The 16,129-nt window shown below is 33.9% G+C and overlaps 1 protein-coding gene across 1 annotated transcript in view; it reads right to left on the bottom strand.

Moving 5' to 3' along the window:
• Positions 1-6,049: 6,049 nt before the first annotated feature.
• InR-2 (insulin-like receptor-like) overlaps positions 6,050-16,129 on the bottom strand; it is a 22,861-nt gene continuing 12,781 nt past the window's right edge. Inside the window, exons 2-11 of the mRNA XM_018540333.1 lie at positions 14,550-14,724; positions 13,739-13,985; positions 11,385-11,490; positions 9,587-10,987; positions 9,116-9,402; positions 8,423-8,797; positions 7,704-8,239; positions 7,130-7,622; positions 6,813-7,057; positions 6,050-6,707 (exon numbers count right to left, since the gene is read on the bottom strand). Of these exons, the coding sequence (XP_018395835.1) occupies positions 6,050-6,707; positions 6,813-7,057; positions 7,130-7,622; positions 7,704-8,239; positions 8,423-8,797; positions 9,116-9,402; positions 9,587-10,987; positions 11,385-11,490; positions 13,739-13,985; positions 14,550-14,724 (4,523 nt within the window). The remainder of the gene's footprint in view (positions 6,708-6,812; positions 7,058-7,129; positions 7,623-7,703; positions 8,240-8,422; positions 8,798-9,115; positions 9,403-9,586; positions 10,988-11,384; positions 11,491-13,738; positions 13,986-14,549; positions 14,725-16,129) is intronic.

The raw sequence follows: 16,129 nt of genomic DNA, 5'->3' as shown, positions 1-16,129 counted from the left end.
TTTTTTTTTTTTTTTTTTTTTTTTTACATTCGCACTTTGTTCTCTTAAGAAGCTTTGCATATAAACGCATACGCGTCTTGTCAAATACATAATATGTATATGCATTAATTTTATTTGACGTACTATAAACACACTTTCATCGTTCATCAAATTCATCAATCTATACTTTATAGCCCAACAGTATATAACACTCACTTCATCCAATACATACTTGCATAGATTTTTAGCCAAAAATTAATCGAAATGCTATTTACAAGCATTTACAGGCTGAACCGGTGCACAAAACATCACCGAAAAGCGGAAATTAAAACAGGGAAGTTTCCCAATTTCTAAATCTTTGCACATCTGTATCATAGTTGATCGGAAATTGTCCGGACAATTTTACTTCTATTACATTTGTAAATTAGCAGTTTGAGCATTAAATGTACGACTATTTTAATAAAATATATTTTCGTTTAAATAAACAAAATACTCTGTGTATAATTGTCGAAAATAAATCTTTTTATCTGTATACTATCATAATATTGTGTAAACATAATGAACAGTTAAGACATACATTTATTTAAATAAACGTGTTCTATGAATGATAATTCTACGAGAGGCACAAAAAACATATAATTAACAATATATATACATAAGTCAGTTGTCATATAATACGATCTAATAAAAAGTGTCAATATATTCGTAGAATAAGAACGATTGGACACCATGCGTTATTAAAATACGCGTAATTCCAATAAAAAATTAAAATAATTCTTGAATAATTTTTTTTTTGAAAAGCTTAAATATATAAAGATAACAAAAAAAGTACAATTATCTTAAATAACTCTGTAATACGGTTCTAATTTGTTGTCAGTTTTTAATGTATCTCTTTATCTTTTTTTTTAACTAATGATGACTTTGTTAAAAGTCTATTATATGTATAAAAATTAAGATCGTATCTACTATAAAAGAAATGAAAAAGATCAGACTATAAAATAGAACAAAATGTTTCATGAATTCAGTTGAAATGAAAAGACTTTGATCTCTATTTTACACGGTGTAATATAATAATGTTATTTGTTTTACGGTATTATCTTACTGTCACGGAAGTTGAGCAATCTAATATTGAGCAGTTGTATAGTCAACTAACTTATTTCGCAAGGTGAAAAACAGTGAATTGACTAAACAGTGATAGAACATAAATATGATTTGAAATGATATATTAGCAAATATTGATATAACATTATGCAATATTATACACAATGTTGTATCAGAGTCTTGTCTATTACTTGCGCATTAATGTAAACGCATTATAAAGTAGTAATGATAGGAACTGTGAACATAATTGCGAACAAGTTAGATTAAAGACTGAATGAAAGCAACATATAGGATATTAATTAAAGTCGTTACATCATAATAAGAAACCTCGTAATGGGGATTTTATTTTACTTTAGAGATTTTTTTATTAGATATATACCGCAAAAATTTATCCGTAACAAAAGAATCGTAGATAACAAAAGTATTGGATTGCAAAACGTGGCTCAAAATATTCCCTAATATAAAATCAATGCGTTTTTCAAATTCTACGTGAGGTATTGATGTAATGAGTTCGAAATACGAAGGACGTGATATCGATTGCAAAAGGAATTGAGTCGCTGTACAATGCTCATATATATTTGCTAAAGTGCTATTAAATATCAACTAATCAATAGCGTCTCAAAATTGCATTCGCGCTAAAATCGTCTGCTTCATGTACACAGAATAAATACAAATAAATTACAGATCGAGATGGAGTAGTCCTATGTCAGTGTTTCTCGACGTTGAGGATGAATAGAGCTATACTTCAGTCTAAAATCATCGGAGGACTTAATTATTCACGTGTCGCAGTCGGAGTACGCACTTCGCTTAATATTTACGATAAAAAGTAAATGTTAATTTTTACGATAAAATAAATGCTGTTTCTCCTGCTCGATAGTTCTTGATCTTTTTCGACATTGATACAGATGTACATTGATCTTGCGGCCAACACTTTTAAATCTCTGCTTTGTGATTTACGTTCAAACAGATCACATACTTATCAAATGCGATCAATTACGCGTCAAAACAGGCACACTTTATAGTTATACACATTTCCAGACATGATTACGTACTACCTTAAAATTTTATAATTCTAATATATTACAGAACTATTAAACTATAGGCCTAAATTTTAGCGATCGCGCGCCGTTCTTATAATACGGAGACTCGCGGCCATGTAGGAAACATTTTATGTTAATCTTACGATACTTATTTCGTATATGGTACATGTACATGGTCTAAGCGTTAACTGTGTTTGTTTGTTACTATACTAAATATTTCACAATACGAGCGAGGCTTATTATTACGATACATCGGCCGATAATTTATCCGTCGTTAGTCGTGTTCCTTCTCTGCTTAATTCCGTTTAATGAGTACATGGCTTTTTACCACCTTTCAAAACGCGCGTTTTGCGCGTATTAAAGTATTTTGTTTTCAAGAAAGTTTATACTGAACAGAGAACAGATATTTTATGTAAATATACGTATATACGTTAAACGAAATTGTTCGAGTTACAAAAGGTTTAGCGTGATCCAAGGCTGTAAGTACATTCTCTCGATATTCGATTTTTTTGTTAAGAGTTCCGAATGCGTTATGCAATCGGTGTATCAATTAGAGATAATAACATTCCAATAAATAAATGCTTAATCATTTCGCTTGGCACGTTGGAAGTGAACAAAATGTCCGAACATGTAAAAAAAAGAAATGTTATAACTACGGATTGTAAGTCTAGAATCGCTAAGAGCGATGGAGAAGAAAAGGTTTTGAATAGCAGATACTTTTGAAAAGAACGTGACGTATCCTATAGGATTTTTGCTTCTTACATATTTTATATAATTATATTTTTCTTCACACTTCTTGCATTGTTTTGTGTCTGTACACAAGCTATGATGTTACAACTTTTTTGTATCTGATGTATTTGCATAAAATGTTGGAAATAGCGCATTAGACATTTGTTATTCACTGATTACTTCATTCATTGATATATAGGGTATCCTCAGTCTGAAGCATATTTTTTTATAAACAATTTTTTGATAAATTTGGGATTAATTTTCGAACAAAAAATTCTAAGCAACCATGAAAAAATATTGTACATGAATTTAAAAATAATAAAATAAAATTTAATATATAAAATAGCATACATGCGTGTATACATATCCCATAATTATTTTTCATTCTAAATTGCACTTTAAAATAATTTTATTTATATACAAATTACTAGATATTGTATGAGTGTAGAAAAATAACAAAGAGAGATCTTATTTATTTCATTTTAACAGAGATCTGATTATTTTTGTGACAGTTTAATGGATTGGATGTGAAATATTGAAAGAGCTAAACGACTCCATTGAGAAATAATATTCTCCTAAATAGCATTGATAAAAGATTAATATCATACGCAAAATTTATCAAGAAATTTGTTACGAAAAATTATACAGTAATTTCAGATACCCTATATATTTTATCTATATCATTTTATCGCATATTTACTCTGATAAGCGTCGAATTAAACTGGCACGACTATATGTACGCGACATTGTAGGAACGAAACAACCATGGATCGCATTAATAAATCTCATAATGGACTAAATATACTTTTAAACGGATGCACGGTGTAAGAACAAACGAAATAAATCATCAAAAGGAGGATATTTGCGGATATGGAACAATCTGGAACTTCTACCATTTTGTCTTGTATCTTTAACTTACTGAGAGATTACGGATATATAGTGGGATTAGCTAATCAGTCTTGTGTTAGAGGCTCGTTATGTCTAGACTCAACTGCATTACATTGCGTTGCTCGTATAATAACTCTTTTCTTAGCTCATTCCATTAGGATTCATCCAATATTATTTATCTCGCGACTGTAACGATTATATGGAAACAACCTTTTCTCGTCCGTCGTTAATCTGTTTCTCACTGGGCTCTAAGACAGTCTACGTTCTCTCGTCTCTACTCAAAAGCATGGTGCATGCCTCTGAATTTCATAGTTTATTTCGTGGAGCAACGCAGAAACGATTACGCAACGGATCAAGAGCAATATCTTGTCTGCCGCGGATACTATTGTAGCAGTTTACGATGTATAAATAAAAGTGTGGATGATCCTATTGCACTATGGAGACTACAAACTCATGACTGTAAATTGCACGGTGAATCTTTGCAGAATATGTTAACTTTCAGTCGAAAAGTGGTATTCATTCGCAGTGAGAGAAATATGCTATATCTTCCTCATTGGAAGATTTTTAAGAGGCATATTACAGGAGACAAAGCGCGATTTCATGTGCCAGCTCCACGAAATAGTATAGTTACGTACACAGCATATAATCTATGTCATACGTACGAAGTACGTCGGGAAAATTTCAGAAGCACAATAACATAAAAAGAAATTTTGATAGAATTACTTATTGCTCGTTTCATAAATATTTAACACATCAGGTTCAGTAAAGTTCACATTGGGATAGATGAACATGTCTAATTTCTTTTGCATATCATCATGACCGTTAACTTATTTAACCGTGAAATATATAGCTTTGTTTTATGTTTCCTTTTATTTTCATATATGCGAGATTATTTAAATATACAAAATAAGAAAAACAAAACGTCATTTAAATTAATATCAGTGTTTTTATAAATGTAACGTATTTAATTTTATGATAGTATTTTGAAATTAAAATATAATGTTAATATTAAATTTGAAAATTAGATTTTAATTATTTTCATTTAAGACTTTATTATGATTACAATAAAAAGACTAAAATAGAGATTATAAACATTTTGCAAACTATGTATATATATACATATATATATATCGCAAATGCTCATCAATCGTATGATCATTACTGAAGCCTTTCAATTTGAAAAAGGGTCCTTATTTTCTAATTCTCCTACTGTGTATCGAACAATTGGTGAATTCAGAACTGTTGATCAATTGATACAATAAAGTCAAAAATATTAAAACAATGTAGAAAACATAAATATAATAGAAATTTATAAATTAGAGGAACGCGATATATTTGCTAAGTCCATACACTTATTCTGAATCACCCTCTACACATATACTTTCCAACATATCTATATCACTATACGAGTTCAAAGCTTAAAATCATGCAAAGTGGCGACTAGGTGTAATTCACAAAATTTATAAAATATGGTCTTTTTGCTGTGAACAAAATGTCGTACCAACGCGGTAGTCAACCTAATTGCCACTTTGGTTTACCAAATTTACAATAAACTCGGAAAAAATAAACCAATACAGCTATACAAATATATAGTTACAGCAGAAATTGCGCAAAAAGCGCATCTTGCGACTGAAAATGAAACAGAAAGTCTATGATATAAATAATAAACTTGCTTAATTCTCTCTTTGATACACGCTTACACGCTAGATGGTTAATGGAGAGAGAAGTTACTACATGCTTGTCAGATAATGTGCATTGCCAATGGACAGTCGCATGTTTCTCACAGTATACGTGGCCTAATCTTAAGGAGAGATATTTGACTTAAATTGCAACTGTCTGTAATAACTCCACGATAAACGGCGTCTTTAGTACAAAGTAAACTCTCCGTATTAACATATACTATAGCGACAACTTCAAAAAGACAGTATCTGATATAAATATATTCGCTGCTCTTTTCCAACATGCATCGCAGCGCAACAAATATATAATTAGCTGTACACGCGTAGCGATAAATTACATTTAGAGAGACGGAATTAAGACATGGTAACACCCGTATAAGGAAACTCCACTTGTTTGTTTAGGACCTGTACTCTTAGTTACGTCTAGACGTTTAAAATATAGACTTATGAGTATAACTTGTTTGTTAGAGCTAGAACACACTAACATCCCTTCCATATACAGAAAACATTGTTCAATGTAATCCTTTCAAAATGATAATTCAGTACGCTCAGAAATTTGGCACAGACACTGCCTTTTTGTTGGAATATTCATATCCGATTCATTCCAAGTGATAAAAGTTTCGTACAACGAAGCTACGTGGTCGTATTACTGATGTAACCATTATTCAATATTTCTGATTTGTTGATGTAGTCTCCGGTGCGCTTGTTATTTTCCGTTTTGTCACCATTAATCTGAATGTCCATAACGTCCACTGAAGGAAATTCGACATGTAAAGAAGTAATCTCCTTTTTTTCAATGCCTGACATGATTTCAGGACTCCTGTTTTCATAATCGGGATCATCCCGAAGCTTAGACGGATTTGGGCTATCGAGAAAATTTCGCTTAACTAAACTTTGTGGACTTCCAGGCTTTCCTAGAGAACCTTGACTTACGTTACTGCGGGAAGTACTTTTCTTATATATAAAAGGCGAGCTCCTGATTGATTTAAGGCTGCCTTCTACAAAAGGCAAGTTTAACGTGTCCTTACTAGATACGAGCGAATCTCCGGAGATACCGCCAAATTCATCAAACCCAGCTTTGGGTACTTTTATCGAGTTCATGTCATGGAAATTGGAAGTAGCTTTTGAGGTTTCACCATACGAATCTGCTCCATAACGTGGACTTATGGTATTTTTAATACTGCGAGGTTCAAAACTTGCAAAGTCACCAAAGTCTTGACGCAGTGGCGAATCTTCTTCTCCCTCCATTTCTTCTTCCCGTAAATCTTGTAGAGTAACCATTTCTAGATCCCTGTTTAAATTAAATAATTAAATTGCATTTAATTATCCAACATGCATTTAATTGTAATATTAAATGATGTTTTAAATATTAAATGATGTGAAATTATATACTTACTGGTCAGTTTGTGGTGAATGCGAATTATTTTGATTTCGAGCTTCGATTCCTTCCGGACTATGATAAAAACTAACATTCTCAAAGCCTTCTATACTAACTTCTTGCAATAACTGCGTCTCGATGTCTATAAAGGTAGGTCTTCTCGTGGCTCTATGATTCCAGGTACGCCTCATTAAATTATACAGCGAGTCAGGACAATTTTCTGGTCGTTCCATAACTCCCCCCTCAATTACATAACGTAATACCTAAAAGCAACACAATAATGATTTAGAGAAACGTATAACTAAAAATTATTTTCTTGCACAATTTGCATTTACCTGATCATTCGACAAGCCTTGATATGGCTGCGAAGCTAACGTTACCATTTCCCAGAGTACAACTCCGTAGCTCCAAACGTCTGAAAAACTGGTGAACACACCATCTTTCAAACTTTCTGGTGCCATCCATCTGACTGGTAGCAATCCTTTGGACCCTTTTCGATAGTAATCGGTTTCATATATATCTCTCGTCATGCCGAAATCACCGATTTTTACAGTAAGATCTTCAGCTACCATACAATTACGGGCAGCTAAATCTCTGTGGACGAATTTCTTTGCAGCAAGATAAGACATGCCGTCTGCAATTTCGACTGCCATTTGCAAGATATCTCTCAACGTCGGAGGTTGTTTAGAGTTCTCGCATACGTCTGGTCGGTGACTTCTCAAATATGTCTTTAGATCACCGTTCACCATCAATTCCATAACTACTAATGTAGGTTGACCTTGCGACACTACGCCCAACAATCTGACAACGTGATGAGTATTAAAAGCCCTTTAACAAGAAAATTATAATAAGTTAAAAAATAGAAAAAGATACAATATTGCTAGAGAGGAAGTAATTAATTTTTCTTACTTCATGACGGACGCTTCGTTAAGGAATTCTATCCGTTCACGGTCGGTTGCGTTTTCATTTACAGTTTTCACGGCACACCGTACTTCCGGTTTGCCTTTCACGACATCCTTAGCCAATCCTTCGTATACCATGCCAAAAGAACCATTTCCTAATTCTCGTAATAATTGAATTTTCTTTCTGGGCACTTCCCATTCGTCCGGTACATAACTTGTGCTTACATATTCTGGATTCACTGTCGCGATAAGCCTCATACTAGGTACATTTCGCATTGATCTTTTTTTAAATACGTAGAATATTGTTAAAGAACTAAACATTATGACAACACCCAATATCGACCAGAAGAAAATCCAGAATGTACCAAATGTGCCATATTCCGGTATATAAAAATATTTCACTTCGGTATACGCGCCATTTCCAGCTAAACTCGTAGCTCGTACTTTTATAGAATAATTTCCAGAAGAAAGTTCCTTCAAGACGTATGTATTGCCCATATTGGCAAAATCGCGTCTTGTTATACATACCACTGTTGCTTGTATCTATACAATATAGGAAAAGATTATAATACAGACGATACAAGAGATGTACAAGATACATTCTAAATTACAAATTATCTCCTTTTTTAAAAATATTTCTTCATAGAGTTCTTCCTTATTTCCAAATTGAAAACATTTACTATATTTTTGCTTAATAAAAAAAACTAAAAATTGTGTATTACTTACATTTTTTATGTCAATTCTTTTATACTCAATCTGATACGTGACTATTAGGCCATTAGGTTGAGGTGGTTCGTCCCAAGACAATGTAACTATAGTGAAACTGTTATTCTCGCCAGAAGTCTTTAATTCAAAGGTATTCGGTGGAATATTATCTGCGCTCTCCATAGACAACGTACGATACGTTTTCATGCTCTTCGTCGAACAATTCTTACTCTTCGTATCATTTCCAACTCGTTCTCGGCAAGCTTGAACTTCAATATTGTACGCAGCGAAGTGTCGGAGATTTCTCATGACGAAAGTAAGATTGGTGCTGGGTATTAATCGTTCGAATACTGTGAATGTACCATTCTCCACCTTATCGTTAATACTTTCTTTATCCTAAACATGAAATATCGAGAGTTATATTCAATTTTAAACAATATAAAATGCTGTAATTTTACATAATTAAATGCAATTAATGCAATGTTATTCATTTCATATTGATATTTTTACTATATTTTATTCTATTTCTGTCGAAAGTAAATTAATATCTTAATCAATTTGAATATAAATACACGTAATATGAAATGCAGGAAGAATTATCTTCAAAATATCACTTGTAATAAATAAAGTGCAGGATTCAATATTTTTATTTCTATATTTATTTACTTATAATTAATAAATCGTTACTGACGTTAGGGGATCTGAAAATTTTACCTGTTCGTACGTAGATTCTCTGGCTAGATCAGCTGCGATTAACATTTCACTAATATGGCGTCTTCTGCGCTGCTGCGACATTCGTTTTACATAAACCTGATTGTGTAGCGCATTCTCGAAGGCGATCGAACTGGAAACTTCTTTCTCACGCATCGACTGATCCGTTGTTTCACGATCAGAACAGATGCACGAATCGGTTTTTTCGAATTCTTTCTCCAACTCATTATGCTTCTTTTCTTCCTCCGCTATAACTTCCTCCGGTGGTTTTGACTCAGGTAACGGCATAGCTAAAATTAGTAGCAATTTATTAATAATTAATTAACTTTATTTGTCACTATAAAAATGTTTACAGTGCAATTTAGCACATTTATAATAATTATTGTATAACCATAACAACATTCGTATTCAAGAAGAATTTTTTTACATTATTATATTACTATATACTATTGAAAAAATGATTAAGTGAATTACGTTCGTCACAATAATTCCTCTGGTCGATGAAATTCGGGTCATCAGGCTCCCAACGACCAACAATGCGATAATGCGTGAGATTTCCATTTTTGTGTAGTGGTGGAAACCAGGATATAACCAGCTCGTTGCTAGAATTGCTCCAAGTCGATAAGACTCTGGGAGAGCTAGGCGCATCCGGTAGCGTCGTAAAGTACTTGACTTTACTCTGCGCGCCTGACCTTTCCGTGGCTATGGTGTAAGTCTTAACGTAGTAAGCATATTGAGTATACGGCTTCAGCAAAGTCAGTATGTGAGTGTGATCGACAGGCTCTTGTGATTCCGTGCCGTTGTGGGGCTGCATCGTCGTGCTTTCAGCGGAAACGTCCTCCACCTTCCAGCCATCACCGCCACAAGCATCACGGCCATCGTACATCGTTACATTCTGATTAGGCGCTTCGATAAAGTAAAGAACGTAACCCAAGAGGGACCTGGTATCGTGATGCGTAAAGGCCTCCCACTGGATAATAGCTCCTCTAGATGACTTCCTGGTGACCTTGGTCTTTAACTCGGTGACGTTACATGCGACTTTATCTCCATTGCTGCTGGATGCTACATCGAGATCGGTGAACTCGTCTAATTTTGCTTTCTCCCGTAGTTTTTCGATTTCATGCAGACATAATTTCGGATTGAAATGAAAAAAGAGCTTAGCGGGGCCTTTACTGGATAAGATGGTAATGTTCGGGTGCGTGTTCCAATCCCAAAGTTCCTGAAGATTCTGATTATCGAGCACGGCGAGACTATACTTGCCGTTCTCTAGTGTTTTACCGCGTATCACGCGCAGATTTTTCAAAAAGTTGAGAGATATCAGCGGGAAGCTACGGATAATCTTCAAGTAGCCGTCTATCTCCTCGATCGTGCTTAGGCTATCTTCGAGTTCCTTTACGATATTTTTGCCACCGCGTATCTGTATCTCGAGGCTACCTGCGATGTGTGTACATCCGCGCAATAATTGTGCCGAAGCGATGCTCTCCACGTTTGCACCATTACATTCCTTTAAGCACCACCGACCTTCACACTTCCGGCAGGATGCGTGTTCACGCTCGTTATCACTCTCCATGTAACCCGGAGGGCACTCGGTCACGCAGGTACCATTGAACAGTTTATATGGGCGAGACTTCATAGCATCCGGCGCCTCGCGCGGCTTCTGCATCTGACGGCATTCTTGCTCTTCGATGCAACGTCGATTCATAAATTCGTACTTGCCTTTTGGACAACGATCTTTGCATTCTCTGTCGTTTATTACCACATTTTTGCAAACGATACAATCATTGGCCGTTGGTCCTGTGCATCCACCTAAACAGAACGGATGACAGCATTCTCCCGTATTGCTGCAACCTCTATTTTCGCACTTCCAGTTGCATACTATAAAGATAAATCGTTACGTTAAAATGAAATGCTATTTACCGAGTTTTTCTCGAGAATTAAATAGATAATAACTTGCAAATTATGTCGATAGATTAATTATACGTGCTTATATTCATTGTACTTGTAGAGGTATTCTAATTAGTTGTATTTATATTGTATACGGTACTCTTAAAAAAAAAATATGTAAATTATATAATATATTCCACAGCGTGGAACAAACAATTATAAAATCTCACTATAAATTCAATCGTTTTTAACTAAATTCCAAAAAAAAGTTTAATGTTGTTATTATCTGTAGGATTTTTTTATAGGAATCTGGCTCAAAATTCGACGAAAGGTCTGATGTGATATATATACAATCGCGAATATAATCTCGATCGTAATAATAATTTACTTTGTTGGCAGTGTTGTCGATTCCAGCACAGAGTCTGATCGGGTTTCGTCTGTCTTGTTGGGCATTTTTTGTCACACACCGGACAACCATTTGTTGGTTTGTTATCCTGTAAACAAAATACGAATGCACTGCAACATTTTATTTACTTGTGCATTTGCACGTAATTTCGCTTGCAATTTCTCTCAAAATTTTGTGTTTTTATTTCTGACGCTCTTCATATACTGTCGTGTGGAATTTCAAATAACTCACAAAAATAAAAATACAACAATGTGATACAAAAGGCTAATAAGAGTCAAGCAACAATAAAAGAACCTCCATAAAAAAAGTTAACATAAATGTATTAAATATAAATATATTATTAAAAAATTACAGAAATTAAGAAACATTCAACGCTACGAAATATAATACACACGCATAACATGTTTTAGCCTTATATTTAGGTCCTCTTCGTAAAAAATTCTGACGCAGTAAACTAATATTAAAAGTTAAGACGTCGACAGTTTTGTTAAATAATAAGATGAGTGTTTGGTCAGAGAAACAGAAAATTGCTCGTCAAGCGATTGGATGACCGATTGCGAAAATTTCTCGTTGTTCTCTGAGGCCAAAAATTGAAAAAAATCCATGTCAAAATAATTGTCAATGATAGGATGTCGATGGAAGTAAAAGATTAATATCACATTATAAGTACTTAACGTCCGATGTATAAAGAAGAAATAACCGTCTAATTGTCTCGACGAGCATAACTGTATTGCCAGACTCTTATTAGTCTTTTGTATCACATTGTTATATTTTGAATATTAAGGAGTCCTGTATAATTTTTTAACTAATATAAGGAAATAAGGGCAATGAGCCAATAATTCCGTTAAAATCTTTTAAATTAATCTAATATATATTGCGAAGAATATCACATAATTATGGCGTTTCGTCCCAACTTCCACTACTGGACTCATCAGTAAGGCATTATAGTGGAAGCCTACCTTAGACGCCTGTTTAAGTTATTAAATCGAGATTTTATATATACAGATATACGCCATAATTATGTGATATTCTTCGCAATATATATTAGATTAATTTAAAAGATTTTAACGGAATTATTGGCTCATTGCCCTTATTTCCTTATATTAGTTGTTTAATACATATTGAGCCTTATCACAAACATTTAAATTTTTTAACTATTTTTTAAAATAAAAATGCTACTATATATGTATATAATTATAACTTATTAACATGCTGCTTAAAGCACAAGTTTTACAGCATGTGAAGCAGCGCAATAAAAATATTGTACATTAGCATTTCTAAAGCCTTTTACATGTAGATTTATCGTCGGAATCTAATCCAGTCTAATCATCTTATTACTATAATCTCTACGTATAATTGATCTTATTCCATATTGACGAATCTTATTTTTTCAAAAGCCATGCGAATCAAATGTAATTTGTACGTACTTCAGGGAAGAGAAATGGGCGCGTTCGATTTTTTGACAGAACATAGGAAATTCTTTCGCTACCATGCGAAACTATGTGTAAGAAAGTAAGAGAAGAAACAAGACTATACTACGTCGAAGCCGATATGAAGGTCGAAAAACACATTGCGAAAGGTTCGTGTTCGATGATCAATACCGTTACCGTTTCACGCAACGATATGCTTTTCACGAGATATTCGATACTATTTCTGAGCATAAAGCAAATAGCGAAATTGATTGATTGATCGGTTCAAACGAGTAAAAAGATAAATTTACGCACAAATAATTTTATCGCCATAGATATTTATCATGTTGTATTCGATCATAAATACGCAATCCTTGCATAACACATGATGTTAAAGCGATTTGATGATCGTTTCAGAAGATGTATATTGTATCATGACAAAGCGTTGTATTACCGCTGTGCCACTTCTAACAGCTTTTTTATATGAGTTTTCACGGTGCATTACAACACTTTGCACAATACGCGTTTCATTGTAAAGTAAATGAAGTAGTTTACCGCTTCCGTTTTGGTTTCTTTTGTTCCTTAACAATTCGTGATAGAAAAGACACTGTGAATCGTAATGAGTCGCGCACCGGTAAAAAATTCTAACTACAGAAAATTCGTGTTATCTTTTTCAAAAAGAATCTAGAATTTCTCTATAAGCAACTATTATAAGCTATTATGCTTTTTTTTTTACGTCAATCGGATGTTGTTGATGCAAATTATTCGTAAAATGGCAGAAATGGAATAAGATAGGATTGTCGACCGATTCGAGTCTTGGACAAATAAGTATATATACTCATCTTGACCATCGAATCTTTCTAATAATAACTTCTTGCCGTGTCCCTGTTTAAGTGTTGCGCTGAGAAAAAAATCGAAGATACTCACCTTTATGAAGTGCCCTCCCTTGCCAGCTTTGGCAATGACATCCCAGTCGATGGTATCGATGTAGCATAACGTCGGATTCTTTTCGAATCGAACGGATCCGCGTAAGATGCTGGTCAGAGAATGAAGACCGATTTCTTGAAGATGCATCATCTCGAATGCTACGAGGGCATAATTGATAAAGAGAGAATGACCGCGAATGACCGTTAAATTCGGAAACAGATGACCGACGGTCCTCAGTCCGCTTACCCTGGAAACACAGCAAACAAGTGCAAACTTAAAATATGCGAATAACCGTCGCATAGACTGTCTGCTATGCTAATGGAAAAACGGAAAAATGTTTCGTTAAAGTTACATTATCTACGATATTAACTCTCCGTTTGCAATTTGCGAATTTTTTTGCACATGCATAATTTTACTCTCAATTTTTTTCGTAATAAAAGAGGCAGACTCCTCATTACTAAGCTATACATTTTAAACACTTCCATATTTGTTCAATTTCAATTTTTATTAAATAAGGATTTTAACATTTGAGTTAAAACACTATTAAATCTATAATGTCATATTTAACCTATAATAACATAGATCGCCACTGTTTCTACTAAATATATCGTTATTTTAAACTAAAATGATAATTAAATTTGACACTATATATACGTGGCAAATATAACTATTTTTTTATAGTATAAAATAACGATATAATCGAGTAGAAGCAGTGGCGACTCACACCAGGTTAAATTTGACACTATAGATTTAACAGTGAAAAACCCAAATCATGCAGACGGAGGGTTAAATAATTAATAAATAGTTGTACCTGTATAAAATAAGATATCCAGTGATCTCAACCAGATCGGGAAAGCTGAGATTGGCGTAGGCCGATTGCTCCGCTCGATCGATCAAGAGAATTTGTACGAAACCTTCGACCACCCGGCATCCTTCTAGTTTGGAGAAGTCACTCACGCTATTTCTTATGTCTATACTTTGGCACACTGCAACAAAGGAAACGTATCGTGACGGAATTAATAACGCAACAGAGACTCCTACTACATTAACTATACAATCTGGATCAATAATTGCTATATCTGCTGTCATTGACAAATTTGAAAGAAAAGACACTCACTACTCTTGAGTGGACTTGATTATCATAATATCGTCTGTGCTGAAACCGCGAAACTGCAAAATTAAGGAATCGTGCGTATCTCTCATGTGTCAAAGTTTTTTTTATCTACAAGCCTTTAAATTTTAAAAGGTTTTAAAATAATTAAACGTTTACTCTCATTTAGATATTTCGAGTTATTGGAACTCCATTCGCATAATACTGACTTTTCCATACTAACTTTTAATTATATATTAATATATAGTATCAAATAAAATCATAGAATGGCTAATTACTTTGTGTTGATCCCATAAAAATCAAAATTAAAAAATCAGTATAATGTGATTTTTACGATTACGAGTATGTTCTACAAGTGCCAAGTCACGTCTGGCACGCAGCAACATCAACGTGCAGCAGTTAAGCCGGTGCATTAAACTGCAGCTTGCTTCCTTGGTTTTGCTAATCGCCGTATTGGAACAGGCGTAACGGAACGTTGTCGAGTCGACGTGCTCGATTTCAACGAGAGGCGCTAAAAATACTCACCGCGCCATCAGCTGCCTTCGAAATAAACAGAAGGAGACGCCATTCTTCCACTATTATTCGCACGAGCTGTATCATTGTCAGAATCGCTTTATCAAGACTATTTCATCCCAGAGGGATAAGCCACGTATCTGCGAAACACAAGTCTCTGAGCTTCCCTTCACAGAATGATTTTATAATAAATAACGTCTCTTCTGGCGAATGATGGTCTCGCAATACGCTTTGTACAAAGGTAAGACACAAAGATATACTTTATATTATGTGTATAATAATAGAATCAATTTTTTTTTTTTTGCAGGAATATATTGTACAGTATTCGAAAAATAGTATAGAGAATAATAATGTTAGCAACAATGACTTTCAACGCTAACGATCAGAGGGGCCAAACTTATAAATTATTTTGTATACTCGAGGATAATTGATGGCGTGTATTACTGTCCTTCACGAATTATCTGTCCATGAAATTTGTCTAGTCGAAATATCATGACAAAAGTCACGTCTTGCTGACTACTAGTCGTATGATTGTTGGCAATGCGCGTTGCCAAAATACGTAAGCAAATGCAGTAACGTTGTCGACAGATGCACTCTGGCAGTATTATTACAAGATATTTGTTTTCTGTCATTCGTTTATGAGCTTGAAGCATTGTCAAGCGATAAGTGTTGTTGATGATGCATCAGGAAAATGTTTATTTTTTTATCTTATTTACCATTCTATTAATAATTTTATTCGCACGCATATATATATATATATATATATA

This window comes from Cyphomyrmex costatus, unplaced genomic scaffold (assembly GCF_001594065.2).
Source record: "Cyphomyrmex costatus isolate MS0001 unplaced genomic scaffold, Ccosl1.0 scaffold241, whole genome shotgun sequence".
Taxonomy (NCBI): Eukaryota; Metazoa; Arthropoda; class Insecta; order Hymenoptera; family Formicidae; genus Cyphomyrmex; species Cyphomyrmex costatus.
The sequence above is the reverse complement of the archived record's forward strand: the minus strand, read 5'-3'. Positions and strand labels throughout refer to the sequence as shown.